Raw genomic sequence first — 23,150 nt, forward strand, 5'->3', positions numbered from 1 at the left:
ATTAGAAACGGAAATGAGAGTTTTAAGTCTTTAAGTGTGATATATGCGTCCTCTCTCTGCAGGAGGTTTTACTTAATGTGTTTCTAAAAGCATGGCATCTTAGACTGCTTATGGTAGATAGCTAAGATAGTTATAACTTATAAGCACAGATTGGTTGAATCAATGAGAATTGATATTGAATAATCAGCCTTAACAACTATTCATATCTGTGCATTAGGGCATGTTATAGATAAATATCACATCTATTTTAATTCTTTGGTAGAAAAATAGTAGACAAGCCTATACTATATATAATGTTTTGTCAGGCATTGAAAGGCAATTCAAATTAAACTTAAGCCTGCTTTCCTTCCTTTAGTTCAATATCAATGATGAAAATACAAAGTTGATGTGAAATGGATTTGTATGGATCCTCCTAGATTGATCTGCCTTTCGTTGAATACTTGACAACTCATATACTGCATGTTTGCATGTTTTTGTATAATACTATAGCACAAACTGTATTATATTGTATGACTAACTCACTATATCTTTTTCTTACTCAGGAAAATTATGCTTTGTTTTTCACAGGAAATGTTTAATTTTTTATGGTTTTAAACCGAAAGAGACAGGATTTAGGGCATCATATGAAGCGTCTTGCATAAGTTAAAGCCTAGGAATTTTGAAGCAGAACCACTGCAACATGGTGGCTAGGACAGAGAAAGATACAGGCTAGAATTATAAAGTAGGCCCTCATTTCACGCCCTGCCTACTGCACTGTAGGGGAAAAGGGCTGAGATTTTTTTTTTGAGGGGGGGTGAAAATAGATCAGGTATGTCACAAGGCAGAGATATTATGGTAATATACAAGACAATTTTTGGCAATGACAATTATTAAGTTATGGAATGGGAGTGACTAAATCTTCAAATGCTGTGTCTTATTTTAACACAAATGCACCTATAATTCTTTGCATTTTCATGCAATTTTTGGGGGGTGGGTTGGGGAGGGGTCACTCCATTCCGGTTATTTTGTCACATGTTGTTCACTATGAATACTGGCATTTCTTTCAAATTTATTTTGAGAGCTCACTGTCTTTCATTTTGGTTGTCTCTGCATTTTTTTATTTGGCTTTTCATTTGGCTTATTTTGTTTGAGGTGAAATTGTGTTTGATTATAAGAGCTTCAGTTTTTTTCTTTTTTCGTCAAATAAGAAAAAGAAATTGTACTTCAAATTTAATATCACAATCTTTTTTTGAGAACATAAAGCAATTTCCAAATACTTTTGATTTTTAGAAATGAAGTTATCGCTATTTAATTAAAATAACACTATAATAGATAAACTGTGGATTTTCAAAAGTGTTGCACTAAACTTGGTATAAAAGTGAATGCACGGGTTACATAGTCTGAAATTGTCCGGGTTGCACATGGACAGGATGCACATGGAATAGTTCTGTGTATTAAGTCATTGTAAAGGAATCTGGCTCACAAATAAACTTATTCTCTGACACCTTAATTCTATTTGTTTATGCCTGGTGATTCCATATTATTCTTGTATTATTTGAAAGGTATTTGCTTGTTGAATACTAGTATGTAAAATTTATTAAATTATAACATACAATAAGTTATTAGAGTATTTTATATATGGGCTCTATTTCAACTGAAATAAGACATAAACTCACTTATTTTGCAATAAAGGGTCACCAAGCATCTCAAGTTCACATATTTGTGGGTAGGAGTCCTTAAATGAACATTCAAGTCTCCATGGTGTTTGTGAAACACTAAACTATAGTGTACAATTCTTTTGTCATTGTCAAAAATCAAATATACCTCAAACATATAAAACCATATATTACTGATTTAAATATTCAAAGGGAGAAATTGAATATAATTTTGATTTTATTATATCAGAGTTTGAATGCATGATTTTCCTGATTTAATAGTAGTTTTTCATCTTTTTGTGTGGTTAACTAACACTCTTGTATAATTCACTTTTCTTCTTCATAACCCCAAACCTCTTATTTTCTTTGGTGTAGGAGTAGTCTCCCTTACTCTAGTTCTCTTTTAATAGCTTTTCTCCTCAACTCAGCTATAAACCCATAAACATGTTGTGTATAAAATGATGGGAGTTAATTTATACTTTTTATACAAATTATACAAAACTAAAATAAAAAAAGATGCATTAAATAATAGAATGGTGTAAGTTGATTCTTTCTTAACTGGCATGCTCTGATTTGGTGTTTGTTATATAAACTTGTGTCTTGTCTCAAATGGATGCATGATTAACAAAACAAAAAGCCTTATTTGAATGTAAAAAGTAATCTACATAACAGACTGGTATGCAGCTAAGGCTACTTTTGAATTTACTTTCAAAACATTTGATTTGGTCTGATCTGATTGATATTAAATTGATTCACATTAATGTTTGCACCCAGTTTATCACTACTTCCATACCTGTCAAATTACCTGTAGTTTTGTTTATTCACATTTTTAATATTTCTTTGCACTGCACATAATAAATCACAGTTTATCTGTAATATGCCCAATATAATTCAGAATATAACATAGTATCTAGATGTGAAATATAGTCAATAAGAATGAATAAACTTTCTTCGAGAAAAAAGGAATATTTCAAGGTCCAAATTGATTTTTTCTTAAGTTATATAAAGGATAATTCATACAAGAGCAAACATAGTGATAACCCCACTTGCTTCTCCCACTTAGAACACATATTGTGATAACCCTATTTGTTTCCAACAATGCACACAAAATTGTGATAACCCCATTTGCTTTCCAACAGGGAACACATATTGTGATAAACCCATCTGCTTTCCAACAGGGAACACATATTGTGATAACCCCATCTGCTTTCCACTGAGATCAAACATAGTGATAACCCTATTTTTCCAAACAGGGAAAACATGTTGTGGTAACCAATTTGCTTTCCAACAGGGAACACATTGTGATAACCATAACTTGAAACCCACATTGTGATAACCCCATTTGCTTCCACAGAGAACACACATTGTGATAACCCTATTTGCTTCCACTGAGAACACATTGTGATAAGCCTATTTGCTTTCCAACTGAGAACACACATTGTGATAACCCTATTTGCTTTCCAACTGAAAACATACATTGTGATAAGCCTATTTGCTTTCCACTGAGAACACCAATTGTGATAACCCCAATTGCTTCTCCCACTGAGAACACACACTGTGATAACCCCACTTGCTTCTCCCACTGAGAACACACATTGTGATAAGCCTATTTGCTTTCCAACTGAGAACACACATTGTGATAACCCCAATTGCTTCTCCCACTGAGAACACACACTGTGATAACCCCAATTGCTTCTTCCACTGAGAACACACACTGTGATAACCCCACTTGTTTCTCCCACTGAAAACACACATTGTGATGAGCCTATTTGCTTTCAACTGAGAACACACATTGTGATAACCCCACTTGCTTCTCCCACTGAGAACACACATTTTGATAACCTATTTGCTTTCTGGTGAGAAAACACACACAAAGTAGCCCCAATAGCTTTCCACTAAGCACACCCATCATGATAACTCCATTGGCTGTCTAACAGAGAATACACGTTGTGATAGCCCAATAGCCTCCCTCTGAGAACACACATTGTGATAGCCCCAATACCCTCCCACTGAGAACACACATTGTGATAGCCCCAATAGCCTCCCTCTGAGAACACACATTGTGATAGCCCCAATACCCTCCCACTGAGAACACACATTGTGATAGCCCCAATACCCTCCCTCTGAGAACACACATTGTGATAGCCCCAATACCCTCCCACTGAGAACACACATTGTGATAGCCCCAATACCCTCCCACTGAGAACACACATTGTGATAGCCCCAATACCCTCCCACTGAGAACACACATTGTGATTGCCCCAATACCCTCCCACTGAGAACACACATTGTGATAGCCCCAATAGCCTCCCTCTGAGAACACACATTGTGATAGCCCCAATACCCTCCCACTGAGAACACACATTGTGATAGCCCCAATAGCCTCCCACTGAGAACACACATTGTGATAACCCCATTGGCTGTTACACTGACAACACATGCTGTGATAACCGCATGTAATTCCCCACCATGAACAAGCATTTTGATAAACATGTTAATTCCCACTAATAATATACATAGTCAACCAAGTTTACTTTCCCACTGAGTATACACATAGTGATAACCCTGTATTCTTTCTGAATGAAAACAATGTGATTACCCCATTGGCTTTTCCACTAAGAAAGAACATAGTGATAGCCCTATAAGGCTATTTGCTTTCCAATCGAGAGTAAACATGATAATCCAATTGACTTTCAAACTGAGAATACAAGTTGTTACAATCCAATTAAGTTTTACACTGAGAACACACTTAATGGTTATTCCATTAGTTTCCCTCTGAGAATACACATGGTTATAACCCCATTGGGATTCACAATGAGAGTACAAGTTGTGATAATCAAATTAGCTTTCTAAATAAAGACACATATTGTAATGTTCTGTTATGTTCTGCATTAATCCCATAGTCCTTTATACTGACAGCAAACATGTAATTACCCCATTGGTTTTAACTATATATGAATTCATTTGTGATGACCCCAATTATATGCCCCATTGAGAAAGCACATTGTGATAACCCCATTGGCTTTTATTCTCAGAAAAAACAACAACATAGTGATAACCCTGTTTGCTTTCCAACTTAGAGCAAAATGCTTTTACTATGAGAATACACCTTTCAATAACTCCATTAACTTTCCTGCTGTAAACACACATTGTGATAACCCCATTGGCTTTTAATCTCATAAAAAAAACATAGTGATAATTCTGTTTGCTTTCCAACCTGGAGCAAAAGGTGTGATGACTATATCAGCTTTTACTCTGAGAACACACCTTTCCATAACCATAATAATATTGTGATAACCACATTGGCTTTCCTGCTAAGAAAACACACAGTGTGATACCCCATTGTCCTTAACACTAAGGATACATGCTGTAACAACTCCATTAGCCTTTCCCATTAAGAACACAGTGTGATAACCCCATTGGCTATAAACACTTAGAACACACATTATTATAACCCCATTTGCTTTCCCAACTAATGCCACCCAATACTTCAATCAGGGCATGCGGAGAATCAATGAGTATGATGACTCTTTCAACCAGTATGATAGAAATTCTAGCCAGGCGCTAAATAAGGATTTTCGATCCTCGACCCCTGCCTCAAGGGGGGAAAGTCGCCAAAAAAGAGAAATTAAACAACACCAGGTAGATTGTGTGTCAGTTATTTCTTTAAAAAGCTTTTCAACAAAAAGTGTGTCAACTTTATAGGGATAAAATTATTACAAAGTATCATGCCTGTGAATTTAATCGGTCATCATGGCTTTCTCACAATTGTTCAGTAACAATGATAATTGTACATAAATGTCATTCACTCTCAAATACCCAGAGCTTAATGATTAACATGTGTAGCTTTCTCTAATATAGTCACATATGTGGACACCTAATGCCAGTATTTGTAGTGTGCAATGTTAAGTGGTGGAGCTTTGGTATTTTTTCTCTTTGTTTATGGGTCTATTAGTTATTTTGCATTCCAAGTTTTCATTGATTCTGATAGGAAAGGGATTCTTATTCTAAATTTAGGTTTAGAGCAAGTATTTGGACAAACTGAAGAACTTTAACCCTTTAAACATGTTTTCTAATTTAAAGAGACAAGGATGTACCTGAAGTTTCTACTTCATTATTGATCATGAACACAGTTCTGTAAGATTAGGGAATACAAACAGGTAATAAAACAAAGAGAAAAATACCAGTAGAAAAAAAACACCAAAAAAATGAATATATAAATCTCACAATGTGTCATTGTCAAACATTTAAACCTTGTATTAACCATGTTACTGCCACTGCAGGCTGCAGTTAAGATCCAGGCTGGTGCACGAGGTTACATGGAGCGCAAGAAATTTAACGCTCGTAAGGAGGAGATGAAACGGGAGAAGGAATCGCGGGCCCGTGATAACCAAACAAAGGATGACCAGAAGGCAGGAGCTGGGGAACAGAAGTCTGGTGGAGGGCAGAAGGAAGGCATGAACGAAGACGAAGCTGCAACAAAAATTCAGGCCTCGTTTAAGGGTTACAAGACCCGAAAGGAAATGAATGTAAAAAAGCAGCAGGTACGTGATTCTGATGAGCTAGGTAGGCAGGAAAAAGTCGCCGCTACTAAGATTCAGAGTAATTATAGGGGATATAAAGTAAGAAAAGATTATAATAAGAGGAAAAATATGAGAAATGCAGAAACAAAACAAGAGACTGATATAAATGCCAATGAAAAGAAAGATGATGATAAGGATACAGCTGATGCTGCAGTTAAAATCCAGAGTAGTTACCGTGGTTATAGAACCAGAAAAGAACTCAAAGGAAAGAAAACTAATCAGGCAGAAACAGAAAAAGACAGTAGTAAGAAATATAGCGATGATGAGGCCGCAATAAAAATTCAAGCAGGCTATAGAGGTTATAAGACTCGCAAGGACTATTCTAAAAAAAAAGCACTAAATAAGACTGATAATTCTAAAGAGGAAGATGCTGCTGCCACGAAAATTCAGGCAAATTACAAGGGTTATAAAGAAAGGCAGAAATACCATAAAGAAAAAGAGCAGGAAGTAGAAGACGAAGCTGCATCAAATGTGCAGGCTGCATTCCGAGGTTATAAAACACGGCAAGAAATTTCAAAGGATTCCCAGTTGCCAGATCAGGCACCAACTCCCAGACCGGACTCTGCCGAGATCAACAAAGCAGCAACAAAGATACAGAGCAACTATAGGGGATATAGAACCAGGAAAGAGTTTAAAGATAAGGTAATAGGTGATGAAATTATAGAAACTGACCCCGATCAGTTACCAGAGTCTGTACGCACACAGTTATCTGCAAATTTAGAACAGTCCTTACTTAAAGATAAGGGAGATAATGCTAGCACTATTCAGTGGGCTTACCGATTGTTCAAAGATAAGCAGTTAGTTTCCTCAGAGCAAACTCTGTATGTTCAAGACAGCTCCAATATAAAACAGTCTAAAGAAAGAGTTATTGCAAGTTTTAAAGGTTATCAATCAAGGAAGGTTGAGGGTGAGATAAAGAAAAATAAGGCCAATACAAATATTCAGGCTCACTTTAGGGCATTTGTAGTAAGACACACAAAGGTCTATCCTTATGAGTCTGTTAACAGATTACATGGGGCTGTCAGGGGCTATGTCACAAGAAAACTGAATAACACCAGGTGGGAGTCATTCAATAGGTTGCAAAATGTTACCAATGCAGGTCAATATGCCACTGTTATACAGTCTCTTTGTAGAGGATTCATGACAAGAAAAGCTGCAAAGGAAAACTCCTTGCAAGGTAGGTCTGAGGCAAAATCAGCAGATTCACAAAGATCAAGTCAAGGTCCAACTGAAGTTGCTAGTCCAAAATCTAGCAAGTCTGAAGTATCATACTGGCATGATACGAACATAAGGATGTTCTCCGATAAAACCATCAGGAAGTCTGCAGCACGTATACAGGCAGCTATATATGCTTTCAAAACAAGACAAACTTATGGTAGGCTAAAAGATCATGATGAGCAAAGCGATGCCCAAGAAAAACAGGTAAGTGAACCCTTTTCTAAGTTTAAAATAAATGCATCCATTGTGGTAAATGCTTACTTCAGAGGGTACCAAACCAGGCAAAGGAATAAGATATCAATAAAAGAGGATAAATTATTGATAAATAAATCAGATGAAAACAATGGACAAGAAGAAGCTACTACAAAAGAAGACGCTGTTTTTGGTCAGGATGTTAAAGATTTAAAAGGAAAAAGTACTGATTACATAATCCAAGTAAGTATTGAAGAAAAGAAATCATCCACTTCAGAATTGCAACAAAAGGAAATAAACCACGAAAGGCCTCAAAGTGCCAGCAGTCAGGCAAGCAGAAAGTCTTTCATGAAGTCCACAAAAGCAGAAAATGGTTCTTCTGAGAAAGATGCATCAAATAGTGAGAAACTATATGATAATGATGACACTGAAGTGGTTGATGACCATAAATTCCGAAGTTCAACAAGGCTTAGTGAAACTGCCAACAGTTTACTGTCCTCTTGTTTGACCATCAGCGATGTTGAACATAGAAAAGGCAGTGCCAATTCTGTTAATAGCTGGAAAAGTTTAGAGAAACTCAAAGCAGAGCCTGGTGAGGTAGAACATGAGGGGGAAAGTGCAAGAGAGGTGGAAGATGAGGCTGGTGAGCTTAGTTCCATTGAGAAAAATGTAAAAGCTATAAGCCATCTTCAGGCTGCTTTCAGGGCTTGCCAGCTGCGTAGAGAGTTGAGAAGAGAACTGTCGGAGTTAAATGGAGGGAGCCAAGAACTTATGGACATAAAAAATGTAGACAGAGCAGTGTCAGCCCTAAGGAAAGAGTTCAGACTAAGAAGTGCAAAAGTCAGAAGACTTGGGTCATACCAGTTTGGGAAGGAGAAAAATGTATGTCAGGAGAAAAACTGGTGGGATGAAGAAAATGAGACTAAAGATGATAAAAGTGAAGACATTAAAGCCAAGCTTATTGAAAATGATGTTGAAACAGCTTTTGGAGGGGATAGTAACCAGAGTCCAAAGAATAGAGAAAATGTCAGTAGCATCAGGGCTGCAATGAAAGGATATCTTGTGAGGAAGAAAACAAGAGATGAAAGAGAAAGTAAAACAGAGAAAGCTAGATTGAAGATTTTGGCAGCATTCAGAGGTCATGTTACAAGAAAAACTGCTGAAAGGATGAAGAAGGCAGGAAGCAAGAGAAATGTCATTGGTAATGATAAAAAATGTTGTGATGAAAAGATGGTTGTTAAAACAGAGAGGGTAAGAAGTGCAAGAAGCAGATCTAGTAATAATTCAGAAAGAACTGTATTTCATGTTCAAATGCACAGTGATGTGATAAAGGAGAGAGTTACTATGCTTCAGGCAGCTTTTGCAGGTTACCAAACGAGAAAGGTGCATATCACCCTTACTAAGATAGTAGAACTGAATGCTCATTCAAACCAGAACACTAGCACTCAACAACTTGAAAGAATGGGGTCTCTTTCTGAAACAGATGATTTCAAACTGAGGCATAAAAGTATTGCCAAGATTCACGCTTTAGAGTCACAGAGATTTAGTCAGGAAAAGTCCAGGGGATCATCTTCCTCAACAAGCGTATCATGGTCAAAGGTTTCTTCCCTGAATAACATGAATAAGCACATGGTTCTACCCCCTATTGGACATGCTTATATCATATCTGAGGAAAGGCAGATCAGGCCAAAGTCAGGTGTAAGCCTACGCAGTCATGCCAGTTCAGTGTCCTTAGGAGAAGGTAAGTCAAAAACACAGCCTGATCTCTACAGAAGATATAGGGGTTCTGTAGAATCAGAAAAACTGAACGGAATTGAAGTATACATCAAGAAAAAGGTTGCAGCAACAATTGTACAAGCATGTGCAAGGGGATGGATTGCTAGACAGAAGTACAGAGCCTTACCGAGACCACATGTAACTGCCGTAAATGGCATGCCGTTGAGAACCATTTCTACATCAAACAACACAAATTCACCAAAAATGAACAATTTACCACAAGGTCCATCTCAGCAAAGAGAAGACTGGGACAACAAGGAGGGTTCTGTGAAATCAAATGAAACTGTGAAGTCTGAAAAAGGTCACAGACATATAAAATCAGATAGGACTTCACCACTTTCATCATCAAGTTTAAGATCAACCAAAATGCCTCTAAAATCCAGTAGAGAATGTAGAGAATCAACCAATAAAGCTAAAGAAGAAATGACTGAAATGGTTCGTACCAGAACCGCATCTGTAAAGCTTGAAGCTGAAAGAAGAAAGTTGATTGCAGAGAGAATAAGGCTTCAGAAAGGGGCTTTAGAAGCCAAAGAAGTCACAACCATTGTGAAGAAACAGGCTGAAATGCGCAAAACTCCCATGGACACTCCACTTAAATCTACTTCACCAGAAAGACTGTCACCAATATTGTCCAGTAGAGGAAATACAGACAGAAGTGACCTGAATGAAATAGATAATGTGACACCCAGAGACAGAGAAAGACCAAATGTTGTTCGAACAACTGAAAAAGCTTGTAATAAAGGAAGAACAGAACAGCAGATCACAGCAAAGAAAGTTGAACCTCAGAATATTTCGCTTAAAGTATTTAGAAGTGCAAACACATCAAGTGGAGGTAGCGTTAACAATTCTTCTAGTGATGCCGACCATGATAAGACAGGTGGTGCTGGACCAGACCAGACAGATGCCGCTGTTACAATACAGAAGTTATATCGAGGACATAGAGCAAGACAATGTTTGGTTGAGAAACAAAGATCTAGTGTGCAGTTGGAGACTGAATATAAGGACTGGAAAAAGAAGAGAATTGAAGCTGTTGTTGCTATCCAAAGTGCCTGGAGAGGGTATAGTGTAAGGAAAGACTTGAATGAACAGGTAGAGGAGAGCATTCAGCCCTTTAATCCCTTTACTAATGAACTACCTGAACTTCTTGTGATTAATATTGGAAGGTCCAAGTCAGAGATTGAAAGAGCTGATAAACAGTATGAAAATTCCAGTATGCTTCAAATGGTTTTCAGAGCATCCAATGTTCGAAGGAAGCTGTTTGTCAGAGCTGCCGTAAGTAGACATGACAGAAACAAAGCTGCAAGTAGGATTCAAGCATTGTACAGGGGTTATTTAACAAGGACTGGACTGAAGCTGTCTGCAGCAGCTACTCACATACAAAATGTATGCAAAGGATACCTTTCTAGGTTAAACAATGAAGAAAGAAAGAAGAAACATGCAGATGATAAACGTAAAGCAGCAACCTTGTTGCAAGCTGCGTATCTGTCATTCATGAGACGTAGGCTTAATGAGGCTGAAAAAGAAGAAAGAATGAGAAACAATGCTGCTGTGGATTTACAAAGTGCCATTAGGGGATTTATTGTTCGTTGGGAGCTTGGCAACAGACGAGAACATCTTCAGATGGTAGCTGCCAATAAGATACAAGAATGTGTGAGGGGTTTTAAAGCAAGAAAGGATAGAGAAGAATTGAAAGCTAATGTTGAAATAATAGTAGCAGGGTTTAGGTCTTACAAATCAAGACAGGTTGTTCAAGCAATCAAAGATAGATTGAGAAGAGAAAAAATAGCTGCTACAAGAGTTCAGGCTGCATATAAGGCATATATGACCCGTAATTCAACTAAAGAATATAAGGCTAAAATGGCGAGAGAATACACAGCAGCATCAAGGCTTCAGAGCTCAATCAAAGGCAATGAAACAAGAAAATTGTACAGAGAAAAAGTTAAAAGAAGGAGGGAAGCTTCTGCTTTGAAAATACAAAAGGTGTACAGGGGCCATTTAGGAAGGAAAGAAGCTCATGGTAGAAAAAGAGAAGCATCTGCTTTGAAAATACAAAATGTGTACAGGGGGCATTTAGGAAGGGTAGAAGCACTTGGAAGAAAAAGGGAAAGAGCAGCAATTCACATTCAGTCATATTATAGAGGCCACTTAGGCAGGAAGGATGTCAGACGTGAAAGAGAAGTTAGGGAAACACGAGAAATGGCTGCTGGTCTGGTAGATTTGGTGGTTCATAGAGCACTGGACTACATAAGAAGGAGAAACAATTCTGCTGAAAGAATTCAAGCAACAGTGAAAGGATATTGTACAAGGCATGACATGATGAATAAGCTGATAGATGATGCCAAGATTAAGCATAAACAGAAACAGGTAAGTGCCACCATTATACAGGCTGTGGTGAGAGCAAAACAGGAGAGAAAGAGACAGTGCATAAGGAGGAGAGAAGAGGAGCAGAGGAAGGCAGTAATTAAGATACAGAGTCTATACAGGGGATACAAAATAAGACAGGAGATAGAGAAGGAAAAGGAAATGTTGGCAAACATTGAACCACCACCATCAGCACTGATAAGTGCAAGAACACAGTCAGGTAAGTTGCTGAGTATTTCCTTAGATGAAGTGTTGCTAAAGAATAACCGAGCTATAATATTGTTTCATAAAAAGGCTAGTGAGCTCCAAGCAGCTTTTAGAGCTAAAAAGGTAAGAGAACAGATGAAGGACAGAATCATTAGAAAGTCGCAGATAGCTAAAAGGACTCCAAGAAGAGTTCTGCCTGTAAGTAAGAGACTGTCTAGAGAAGAGAGGGCAGCTATTCTTATCCAGAAAATATTTAGGGGTTACTATGAAAGGAAAGTTTACCTAAATGCTGTCAGAACGAAACGAAAGAAAGAAAACCGAGCTGCTACCTTCATTCAGGCTTCTTTAATGGGGTTCAGGAATAGGCAAATAGAGAAAAAGAAATGGGCAAAGTTTGGTAAGGAAGGGATGAACGAGATGTTTATGATCAAATACCATGCTGCTAATGTTATTGCTTGCGCATACAGAAGTTTAGCCCAGAGGAAACACAAGAAATCATTGAGAGTTGAAATGTAGAGTGTGGTGGGAAATGGGGAATGTAAACTATTGGGATTAAACATTTGTTTGCAAAAATTAATGTCAAAGCAAGGACTGGACTAAATGATGTTGTTTTGTAAGCTCATTCACGTCTAAACACTAACAGTGAGTCTTGCAATGTTAGAGCTGAAGGTGGAAGACATGTTATTTGGACTTTATTTAAAATAGACTTTTGTACTGCAAGACTGTCTGTAGTTTTTCATCTGTAAAATTCACCAGTGACAGGAAGCTGTATGAATTTATTTACACGTTGTAGTTTTGTTGTATTTTATGTAACCCTGCTTGCCACAACATTTACTAGTTCTCATATTTTCTATGTGTTTTAATGCAGATCTTATTCTTTTTTCCTAATTTTACATAGTTTTCAATTTCTTAAGAAAATAGTTTCAAAGTTTAATTTAAGAAAATAGATAACTATGCTTTTTACATGGCAACAAAAAAAATCAAAAAAATGTTCATTCTGAACCATTAAATTACAAAATCCTAGAGGTTGAGGCTTTTAGAAAGTGTACCCACCTTGGGCTGCTTTCCTTTGTTAGAATATATATATCATAATATCTATCTTACAGTATATACTATTATCTAGTTGAGCTTTGCTGTAGATGAAATGTGCAAGCAGTGGTCATTTTGTATATTTATTATCTGTTTATAATAAGGTCACTTTTAAAGCTTTTTGTCTCAGTGTTGTTTCTTTGAACACAGTTTCTTTAATCATTAATAAAACTACTGTTGAAGTTAATACTATATCACACTAAACATTGACTCCACAATCAACAACTGTCATCCCAGTTTTTGCCTGAAAATCTCTTCAAGCTTTAAAAGTGACTTGTCTAACAAATCACCTACAGTATTTTGTTAAAGTGTCATTGAATGATTAATTGATGAAAGAAAAGCAAGATTGGGTTTAGGTCAGTTTTGAACAAATTGATCTGCATGCACATTGTTTTACTAATGTTTGTTTTCACCTTCTTAATAGCATTTATTTTGCATTTTATAGCTTAGTAGCGTACAAACTATTTTATTATTGAAATTATAATTACAATTTACATTGAAATTTTCATAAGTAAAGATATATGATTTGAAAAACGCTTGGCTGTTGTTATTATTTTTTAATTAATATAATTATAGCGAGATTCTGCTCTATTTCCTCAAGAAGTTAAATTATATTATAAATTTCCTATATATATATATTGCAAGAATTTACACTTTTTTTCTCAAGCAGTTAAACAGTTATTATATATATATATATATATATATATATATATATATATATATATATATATATACATATTGAAGTGGATGGAATAATAAATTCCCCATTTTCATTATTAATGATGAACCAATCTTGCTTTTTTTCTTTGCATGTCCCCTGCCCTATGTACAAATGCGAGAAAACCCTTGTCAAATTAAAATAATTGTGGTTAAATCAGGAGAATTAAAAGTTTAATAACTTTTAATGATTATTTCTTTCTTTAAAAAACACTGTTCATTGTTACAAATGTATTTAATGTTGTTAGAAATTAGGAGATAAGTTAATTATCAATAGACATTCTGAACCACATTTATTTCAATTAACGTTTAGATCAAAGTATTTTGTGTAATCTGAGAAATCTGCATGCAAGCATTTTGATTGGCTAGAAATCTTGATTGTTTTTAAAGTGAGTATGATTACCAAGTTGCTCATATTGTTGTGCTATAAAGTTTCAGAAAGGTATGGGGCTTATTCTTGCATGATTTCGTTGTTGATAATCAATTATAAAGTGAATACTTTCAAATGTACATAACTCCACATAAAGTGTTTGGAAAGTTACGTATGCAACATTTCTGGAAACTAAAATGTTCATGTGATAACATTTTAATTGTTTATTGCACATTGATTTATTTTAAATTTTTGAATATTTTTGATTATGTTTATTGTTGTATATTTTTAAATATTTTGTTAAAGTTTATGCCACTAAATGACGGTCAGTACACTAAGTCTTGTTATTGTACTGTCTTCAGCTGTGCACAACAATTTTATTATGATATTTGTCAATTAATATAATATTGTTGCATTGTTATGTTTGTGTAGTCTCCTTTTTGCATGTCTACTATTTTTATACCACTTTTTTATTGGAAATTAGAAACATGCTTAATTTTTATTTCTCATTGTAAGTTATACAAATGTTTTCAAGTCTGATGTTTTTGGGGTAAAGCTGTACGACCAATCATAACTTAAAATATAATAATAATGGTAACTCTTTCCTTATTGTCTAGTTAGCATTTGTTGTCAGTCCTTTTGCCATCTGTTTTGCATTGAGCCTTTAACACCTGCTTACAGTACTGAGGCTTAAAACAAAACAGTTGTTTGTCCTGAGGCTGAAAGCAAAACAGTTATGTGGTTTATACAGTTTTACTCCTAAACACAAAGGAAAATGAAAGTATAAACACAAAGCACAGTGTGCATGATGGTTATGGGAATGCTTGAGAAGTTCACAACAATGGTGCCAGCGAAATGAGTTAATTCTTTTCAATTCAGACACCAAACACATATTTTCTTATTTTCACTGACTTAAAGCTGCACGCTCACAGATTGGCAGTTTTGACATTTTTTTAAGTTTTTGTCTCAGAATCAGCTGATTTTGGGATCAACCACTTCGATACAGTCATAAAAGATAACTCACAAAAGAACAGATCTCGATTGTTTGAAAAACTTCTGAAATTTTCATTTTTCTTAAAGCGTTGGTAACGCTTTTAGCCTTAAAACATCAATTTTCGAACGTAAATATGAAAAACTGCAATCTGATCTTTTGACGACAGTCTTGTATCTTTGCTTTCAAAACATTTACGCAAAACTGTCAATCTGTGAAAGTGCAGCTTTAAATTTTCTACTGGCTTTGTCCAGGTAATATTTGTTGCATTATAATTTCAAAATCAGTAAACTAAACATGAAGGTCTTTATGAACTATAATAGCTTGTTTGTACATAATTCTGGAGGTTATTATAGATATGTCTAAAATTTCAGAATTCTACCTATGATATTGAAATGAATTGAGACGCACATTGTTGAGCTTCGTATGCATATTGTGGTTGCAGAACTTTCAGATACTCAGCTGGAAACCCAAAGTGTTATCAAAGTGCAATACTAGAATTAGAAGTTGTAGACGACCATAGAGCTAGAGTGTCTCAAGTGTTTGATTTAAAGTAGTCATTTTAGACACCAAAGTTTTGGATACACCTTAATCCTAAACAGTTTTCTGATACTGATCAACGGAATTTGGATGGTAAAATGAAACTCTGAATAGTGTATATAAGTTTTACAAATTATCGAAATATTTTATGATAAAGTCAGAGTTAATGAGCACAGGTGATGGTGTAAAATTGACACCGAACTACACTTGCACTGCACAAGAAAGAGGGGAAGTCAAACAATTTGTGCTGTAGGTTCAAGTTTGCACGTGTATTTGAGTGCCGTGCAAATTTGAGTTTTACCTGGTGGATGAATAAAATAAACAAATCTATAGATTTTAAGTATTGAATAACATAAATTTATTAAAAAAAATTTTTGGAAAAATAAAACAATATTTGAAATATGAAAGAGTAATTATTTAATTCTAAATCATAAATATTTTGAGACAACCCCTTGTTTCTATCTTGGTTGGTGTGACTGGTCTCACTTTACACGTGTTTTTCTTCCTTTCTCAGGGTCAGAAGTGAGTGAGCATGGAACCAGTCTCCCCTTTGGATTTGCAAGCTTCTCCATGAGTTTTGACCAGACTGGATCACAACTTTTCCTTGGATACTTTCTTTTTGTTTTAAGACGTTTTAGAGGATGTCTCCTTATCGGACATATTTCAATATTTATTATAGAGTATTTTTTTTCTTCAAATGTATTTATTTTGTTTATCATTTTCGCTTATGTTATTAAACATAATTATTATTCAAAATGTAATGAAATTTTATTTTATTTTCCATAATACACACTGTATTGGACCATATTCTGCATAATCATTTCCACTTGCATTATAAAAATTTAAAGTGTTTTAAGAGGACAAGTTATTTTAGTTATGAAACTCGTATGTTTGTTATAGATAATGTCTATATTGCGTACATATTCTGCTACATTAAGTTCATTATGCTTTTCAAAATTAGCAAAGACAAAAAAAAGATGGAAAAAACAACAAAACAAATACGCCCAAAATATCAATATTTATTCTCAGATTATAGATTTTGGTAATAATTATCATAAAACAAACATCACCTCATTTGTAATAAAACTTTAGAACCCATTTCTTTTATATAGGATCTATATTATAAAAGATTTGTACTTGGGTTGATGTTGGAATGCCTGTGTAATTTGAACGCGTGTGTCATGGTGATGGGAAAAGTCACATAGAAACTGAAATATTCTGCATATTCATAATTGTTATCCTTTCATTTACCATTTAGAACATTTACAAATTACTTTCACACGTTTTTCATAGTCTTGCATTATATTTTTTCTACTTAGGTATGGACATGCACAAAACAATTTATTCTGTTCTTATTTATTGATAAAGAAAAAAAGAATTTCCAGATTCATTTGTCAAACATTTCTATTAAGGAATCAGACCCACAAATATAAGGTAGTTCTCTGACAGATTTATTACTCACAGCGTAATGTTAAATGTTGAATTCTGGTGACCACATACATTTTGTATCATTTGAAATTTCTTGCTCGCTTATTACCAATTACCATAAGCACATGATACATTAAGTTACTACAGTTGGTATAATAATTTTGCCCTTTATTTCAACTGAAATCGGACAGACAGCTCATATTTTGCAATCTTTGAAGGCTTTGCACCATTATCATTTTCAGAATTTCTTTTCATTTTATGCATAAACAACCCTTTTAAATGATACCAAAATATTATGATTAACAAGGCATTCAAAATAAGCATATTTGTGGGCCTCATACCTTGTAGATTACACCTTTAAGAAATGGAATGATTGGTTGATTTCGATATAAATGATCAGACAGTGATCTTGGGTTTTTTTCTCATTATATAATATAACATTGATACCATTTGTGTGGATGTGTATATTTCTACAACACATTTTAAATATACAAATACAAAACAGTAGATAATAGTCAAATGATTGTTATTAATTTTACATAAATAAAACATATCACCTTTACACATATCATAAACGACAAATTTGTGGTACGTTTTCTATGTCAGATTGCCCTGGATATTTTATATTGTTGACTGTGATTTTGTAACAGCAATGTGTGTATGACTGTGATAACTTCTTGAGATTTTACAATGTTAGAAGTCATTAAATGTAACATGTATATAGTATTTCCTCCATATCTGCAGAGTATTATTTACCTAACTTTCGTTACTTGCGATTTTCATTTATATTTATCGGATATGAATATCGCACTGAAGTAAATCACATAATTTTTGAAAATTATAGAATTAATGACCAAGTTTGGCTGGATAAAATTCTAGTTGTTATAAAACTACAATAAAATAGTCTGCTTTAGTTACTTGATTGAAAAAGCCAAAAATAATGCTTGTGATATTTTTGTTGATTTTTTTTCTTTCTATTTTACATAATTATTTTGTTTGATTTTGTTTTATCTGAATGTTTATATAGTTTGCATGACTATATCATAGTTAATATGCTGTATTATACAATATTCTGTCTCACAAAAACATATCATACCTACATCAGTTGTTATTCAAGTGATGGTTGTATGTACATTGAGCATTCATTAAGACAGAAGTTTTAAAACAAAGAAAAGATAATATGTCTATGCTCTGTGAAGTTTTAAAGCAAAGAAAATTTGATTCCGCCCTATGAGAAGTTTGAAAGCAGGAGATATTTGATTCTATCCTTTGCAATGTTTAAAAAGCAGGGGAAATTTAATTCTTTCCTCTGCAAAGTTTAAAAGCAGCGGAAATTTAATTCTATCCTTTGCAAAGTTTAAAAGCAGGGGAAATTTGATTTTATCCTCTGCAAAGTTTAAAAGCAGGGGAAATTTGATTATACCCTCTGAAAACTTTTAAAGCAAAGAAAATTTAATTTTATCCTTTTATCTTTTGTGGCAATGGATTATATAAACTGTTCTTCATATTTTCTTTACAGAAGTTTACCTTTTGTTTGTTGTACTAACATGTAGACTAGATTCAAATATTGCATCATTTTGGCTTATGCATCTCAGCTATTTACGAAACACTTATTGTTATCATTTTCAGTATCAGACACAACACTTCACTGTTTTGAAACTCGCAACATTCCTATGAATATTTTTTGAATATATAAAGATGAGGAAAAACAATATCAAAAATATGTACAATTGTAATCCGAAATATAAATGGAATGTTTTTTGTTTTATTAAATGTCATCATAAAGGTAGAAAATTGGCAATACCGATTATCTAGTGTGTTTAATAAGGTTTCTATTTAAGAAATAATGCAGCCCAAAATTCTAAAAGATGACTGTAAAATACAACGTAACCATTTTTTCAACCATCTAGATATGGTACCTATATTTGTGAAGTTTGATATTGTGTAACTGTTCATGACGCTGTATGCCTTTGTCATATCAATAAATGTACCCAGTTAATCAGTGTCAGGATTGTTTTTCGGCCCATGAGAACAATTAAGAAGCACCGCAATGTGTGGAATCAAGGTTTTCGATGATTGACTGAAGAATTTCAGCTTTCCTTGTGAAATTCCGTTTCAACTGTTTTTCTATTTTTAGAAACAGTGACCTTGACTTTGACCCTAGGGGCCCCAAATGCTATCCCATGAAAGTACTCCATAAACTCTTCCTACATACCAAGTTTGGTCACAATATGTCAACCCTAACTAAAATTATTCAGTTTCAACTGTTTTTATGCTTATGAATAAAGGACTGGCATATTAAATGCGCACCATCTATCTGGCTCAATATCTAGTGTCCTGACTTTTAACTTTTTCTTATTTGGCCAGATTTTAAATGTACTTGCCAAATGTGTTCTACATACCAAGACAATGTGTGGTATGCAAGACCAGTATTCCTCCAACTAAGGTCAAGGTCATGTTAAGTGTTTGTTTACTACAGAATGTCCTGACTGTAACTTTCTCTTGTAAAGATAGATTTTAAAATAACTTGCCCTGTGTGTTTAACATAAAGACAACATGTCGTGTGCACAATCTGTGTCCCTACATGTATCTCTAAGGTTTAGGTCACACTAAAGTGTTTATAATGAAATGCTGCATATAAGGTCATAGATAAAAGAAAGTTGTGTCCGAGCTGTAGCTTTCTCTTGTATGGACAGATTTTAAAATAACTTGCCACATGTGTACAAAATACTCAGGCATGCACAAACTGTGTCCAGACTTGTAAGGTCAAGGTCAAACTTGGGTGTTTGAAGGACATAGTGTTGGTAGTCATGTCTGAGTTACTTTCTCATCTCTCAACTCTTGTTCATTTTTTTTTTAAATAACAGTGACCTTGACCTTAGGGGTTCCAATTGCAATCCCCTGAAAGGTCTCCATGTATTCCTATATACCAAGTTCTGGTTAAAAAAAGGCAGAGGGGAATGATATGCTCATGAAAAGGGTCCCAGAATATGTAATAAATACTTTTGCCATACTTTGCAATCACTTTACTTGTTTCTTAGGGCTAATCTGATCAGTGATCATATTTAGCTGTCAGCAGGTTGAATCTTGCATCTGATTTTTGCTACCAGCTGAGCTTGTGGATTATTTACGAATGGCATGCAGAGCTAGGTCTTAAGCTCTACCTTCTTGTGAGACGTTAGTGCCAAGCTATTGTGAAAGTTACAGTTACTAAGTAATAATGTTGATCCTTGGCACAGCGTGAATTTGACCTATGCCCCAAAGACTGTCAATAAACACACCACCTCATCATGGTGAATATTTGCACAAAGTGACAGAAAAGTCTTTCAAGTTTGAAAATTACTGTCCGGACAAAGTAGTATTTGACCATTGCCCATGAAACCTGAATCTAAAATGTAGCACACTATCTTGTCATGGTGAAAATGCAAGCTAATTTACTTTACAAAATACAACCTCAAGTTTGTGTCCTTGACCTATGGCCTCCATTAATGTCCTTGAATCTTGTTGCTTTCATCTCATTGATGTCAATATGTAACAGTCCACACAAGCTGCTGAAATGTCATTGACCTACTATAAAAGGCTTCGACATATGTGTGATCTTTTTCACCTGCTTGTTACTCGACTATGGTAGCCATCAAGAACAAATATGAGTATGGTTCTCTTGTTAGGTACATGTTGTTTGTTAATCAATATTGTTCCCAATAATCAGAAAAATAAAAGTTTACTATTGATGCCTTAATCAGCATACATTTATTCAGATAATTCATTATACTTAAAAATTTAACATTTCATCATAACACGGGAGCACTTGTGTTTGAATCGCCACGTTCCTGAGACGAGACCCATCTGTTGACAGTCTGCAGCTGAAATATACACAAAGGGTGAAAGTGACATTAAATACAGAAGCAGATCCAAAGTTGTATATAATCATCTATAATCATGAATCTACCGTGATGATAGAAACTCCTTGCAAGTTTGAGACAATGTCAAAATATGTCAATCATAGCAAGAAAGGATTTTTCCACAATTTGCTCTGCTGTGCTCATATACATGTGTCACTTTAAATTAGAGCTATTACTGAGGTGTTGAATACCCCCAGTTGCTGCCTGGACAGGGACACAAGAATGTTCAGACCAATTTTTAGTTGAAGATAACCACAATAATAATTTTAAGCCTGAGTAAAATGTCAAACAATTTGCATGTTCAACTAAGCCGACTAACATTCCTATGAAGTGTAGGTGAAATACTTTTCGTGGTACATATGACACAAGGTTTTCCAGACCATTTCTTTACTGGGTCAAGTAAATGTCAGGTGTACAACTGCCTATGTTGACTAACATTTTTATAAAGTTTCATGCAATAGTTTTGTACATTTTCATTTCATTTAAACCATCTTTCATATAAGTCAAGTGCTATAACTTTTGTTAGACAAAGATAAATGTTTGAGAAATAGCAGGTGCAGACCTGTCCATTCCCATGGAGTTTCATGATTGTAGATGCAATACTTTTGGACGTACATGCAACACAAGATTTTGTCAAAGCATTTCTTTACTTAGTCAAGTGCCATCAAGTGAATGTCAAAGAAATTATAGGTGTACTACTGTCAATGCTGACCAATATGTTTTATGAAGCTTCATGAGTGTATGTAGGTGCAATACTTTTAAAAGAACATGCTACAAACTATTTTTTCATAAGTCAAATGTCAATACAAAGTAAATGTAAAAAAAATTGCAGTTGCACAACCGCCTATGCTGACTTAACATTCCTATGAAGTTTCAGGATTGTGGGTGCAATCTATTGAGGTACATGCAACACATGATCTTATAGGGATGTAACACCATGGATTCAATTCCTATATATAATCCACTCATATGACTATCAAGTTTATACCATATTTGTTTTCATATTATAATCTTGAAAAATTATAATCTCTTAAAAAAAACCACATGAAATGTACTGTAGTCAATAATTGTCATTGCAAATATCTCAACAAATAGTTAAGACAGTGTCAAGATATGCGACATCAGAATCTAATGTTTGTCTGTTTTTTTACTTGTTGAAATGGGACATAAGTCAGCCATTACTAAAGGCAGAGTTATGGACCTTGCTGCACATGTGCGCATTGTCTCTAGTTTCACATGAATATCTTGAACTTTTTTTTAGTTATGCCCAATGTTAAAGTTTTGCAAAATGTCAACAACACCAAGACTTTACCAATACATACACCTCCACCTTAAAAAAATAAAATCCAGACAAGTGAATGATACAGTGTAACATAATATACATTAAGGTCCCTGTTCTAAATACAGTCTATCATTATCCTAGCTCAATGCTTGTACAATGATTGTCTCTTTACCCGTACTGTTATCCTGTGGAGACATTCAGGTGACTGTCCATCTTCCTGCTGCCAGTCAGAGGGTAAAATCACATAGCAGAACATCAGAACCTGCAAGAAAGGCAAAATTCCATGTTAGACTTATAGGCACTTAATCACTTCGAAAACAAATCACATATTTTTATTTCTGCATAAAATCAAAGTGGTCAACAGTTTTAGTTCGAGACTTTAACAAATTTCACATGTGTTCTACATAGCAAGAAACTCTGTGTATTTTTCTGAATTAGCATATTCCTACAAGAACATACTGTGATACAATAATTTACTCAAACACTACATATGAGTACATTTGACTTCAATCCTATGTTAAAATCCTAACAGAGTTGGTTATACCTAAGTATCATTTTTGAATCAAGGCAGAAGTTTAAGAGAAGACAAGTGAACATTTTACTGAAGCCCTGTAATTACCTTGGCAACATTTTCTGTGACTCGATCAAGGCCAGTCAGAGATGTCCAGGTGAAATCACGGTTCCGGTATCCTTCCACTTCCTCATAGCTGCCTGCAGACAAGGACATTAATAGTTCTATTAAAGGTGGCTTAGAAAATTAGAACAAAATAAAATTCTCATTTATAAATTTCATACAAGAACTAAATACATGCTTCTAATTATATATGCACTTATTGAGTTCTTGCTCTAAGATGACAATT

General features: G+C 34.7%; 2 protein-coding genes across 15 annotated transcripts in view; one reads left to right on the forward strand and one right to left on the reverse strand.

The window, feature by feature from the left end:
* Positions 1 to 19,105, forward strand: part of LOC128205402 (doublecortin domain-containing protein 2-like) — a 67,994-nt gene extending 48,889 nt beyond the window's left edge. For 9 of the 13 annotated variants that reach the window (XM_052906989.1, XM_052906998.1, XM_052906992.1 and 6 more), the window contains 3 exons: positions 5,133 to 5,276; positions 5,918 to 6,859; positions 16,193 to 19,105. In XM_052906989.1, the coding sequence (XP_052762949.1) occupies positions 5,133 to 5,276; positions 5,918 to 6,859; positions 16,193 to 16,204 (1,098 nt within the window). In that variant the 3' untranslated portion in view covers positions 16,205 to 19,105. The remainder of the gene's footprint in view (positions 1 to 5,132; positions 5,277 to 5,917; positions 6,860 to 16,192) is intronic. The other 4 variants (XM_052906997.1, XM_052907000.1, XM_052907001.1 and 1 more) reach the window with 2 other exon arrangements.
* A 1,487-nt stretch (positions 19,106 to 20,592) lies between these two features.
* LOC128205404 (tRNA-splicing endonuclease subunit Sen2-like) overlaps positions 20,593 to 23,150 on the reverse strand; it is a 72,216-nt gene continuing 69,658 nt past the window's right edge. For both annotated transcript variants that reach the window (XM_052907003.1, XM_052907004.1), the window contains exons 9-11: positions 22,910 to 23,001; positions 22,463 to 22,552; positions 20,593 to 20,969 (exon numbers count right to left, since the gene is read on the reverse strand). In XM_052907003.1, the coding sequence (XP_052762963.1) occupies positions 20,898 to 20,969; positions 22,463 to 22,552; positions 22,910 to 23,001 (254 nt within the window). In that variant the 3' untranslated portion in view covers positions 20,593 to 20,897. The remainder of the gene's footprint in view (positions 20,970 to 22,462; positions 22,553 to 22,909; positions 23,002 to 23,150) is intronic.

This window comes from Mya arenaria, chromosome 10, assembly GCF_026914265.1.
Source record: "Mya arenaria isolate MELC-2E11 chromosome 10, ASM2691426v1".
Classification (NCBI taxonomy): Eukaryota; Metazoa; Mollusca; class Bivalvia; order Myida; family Myidae; genus Mya; species Mya arenaria.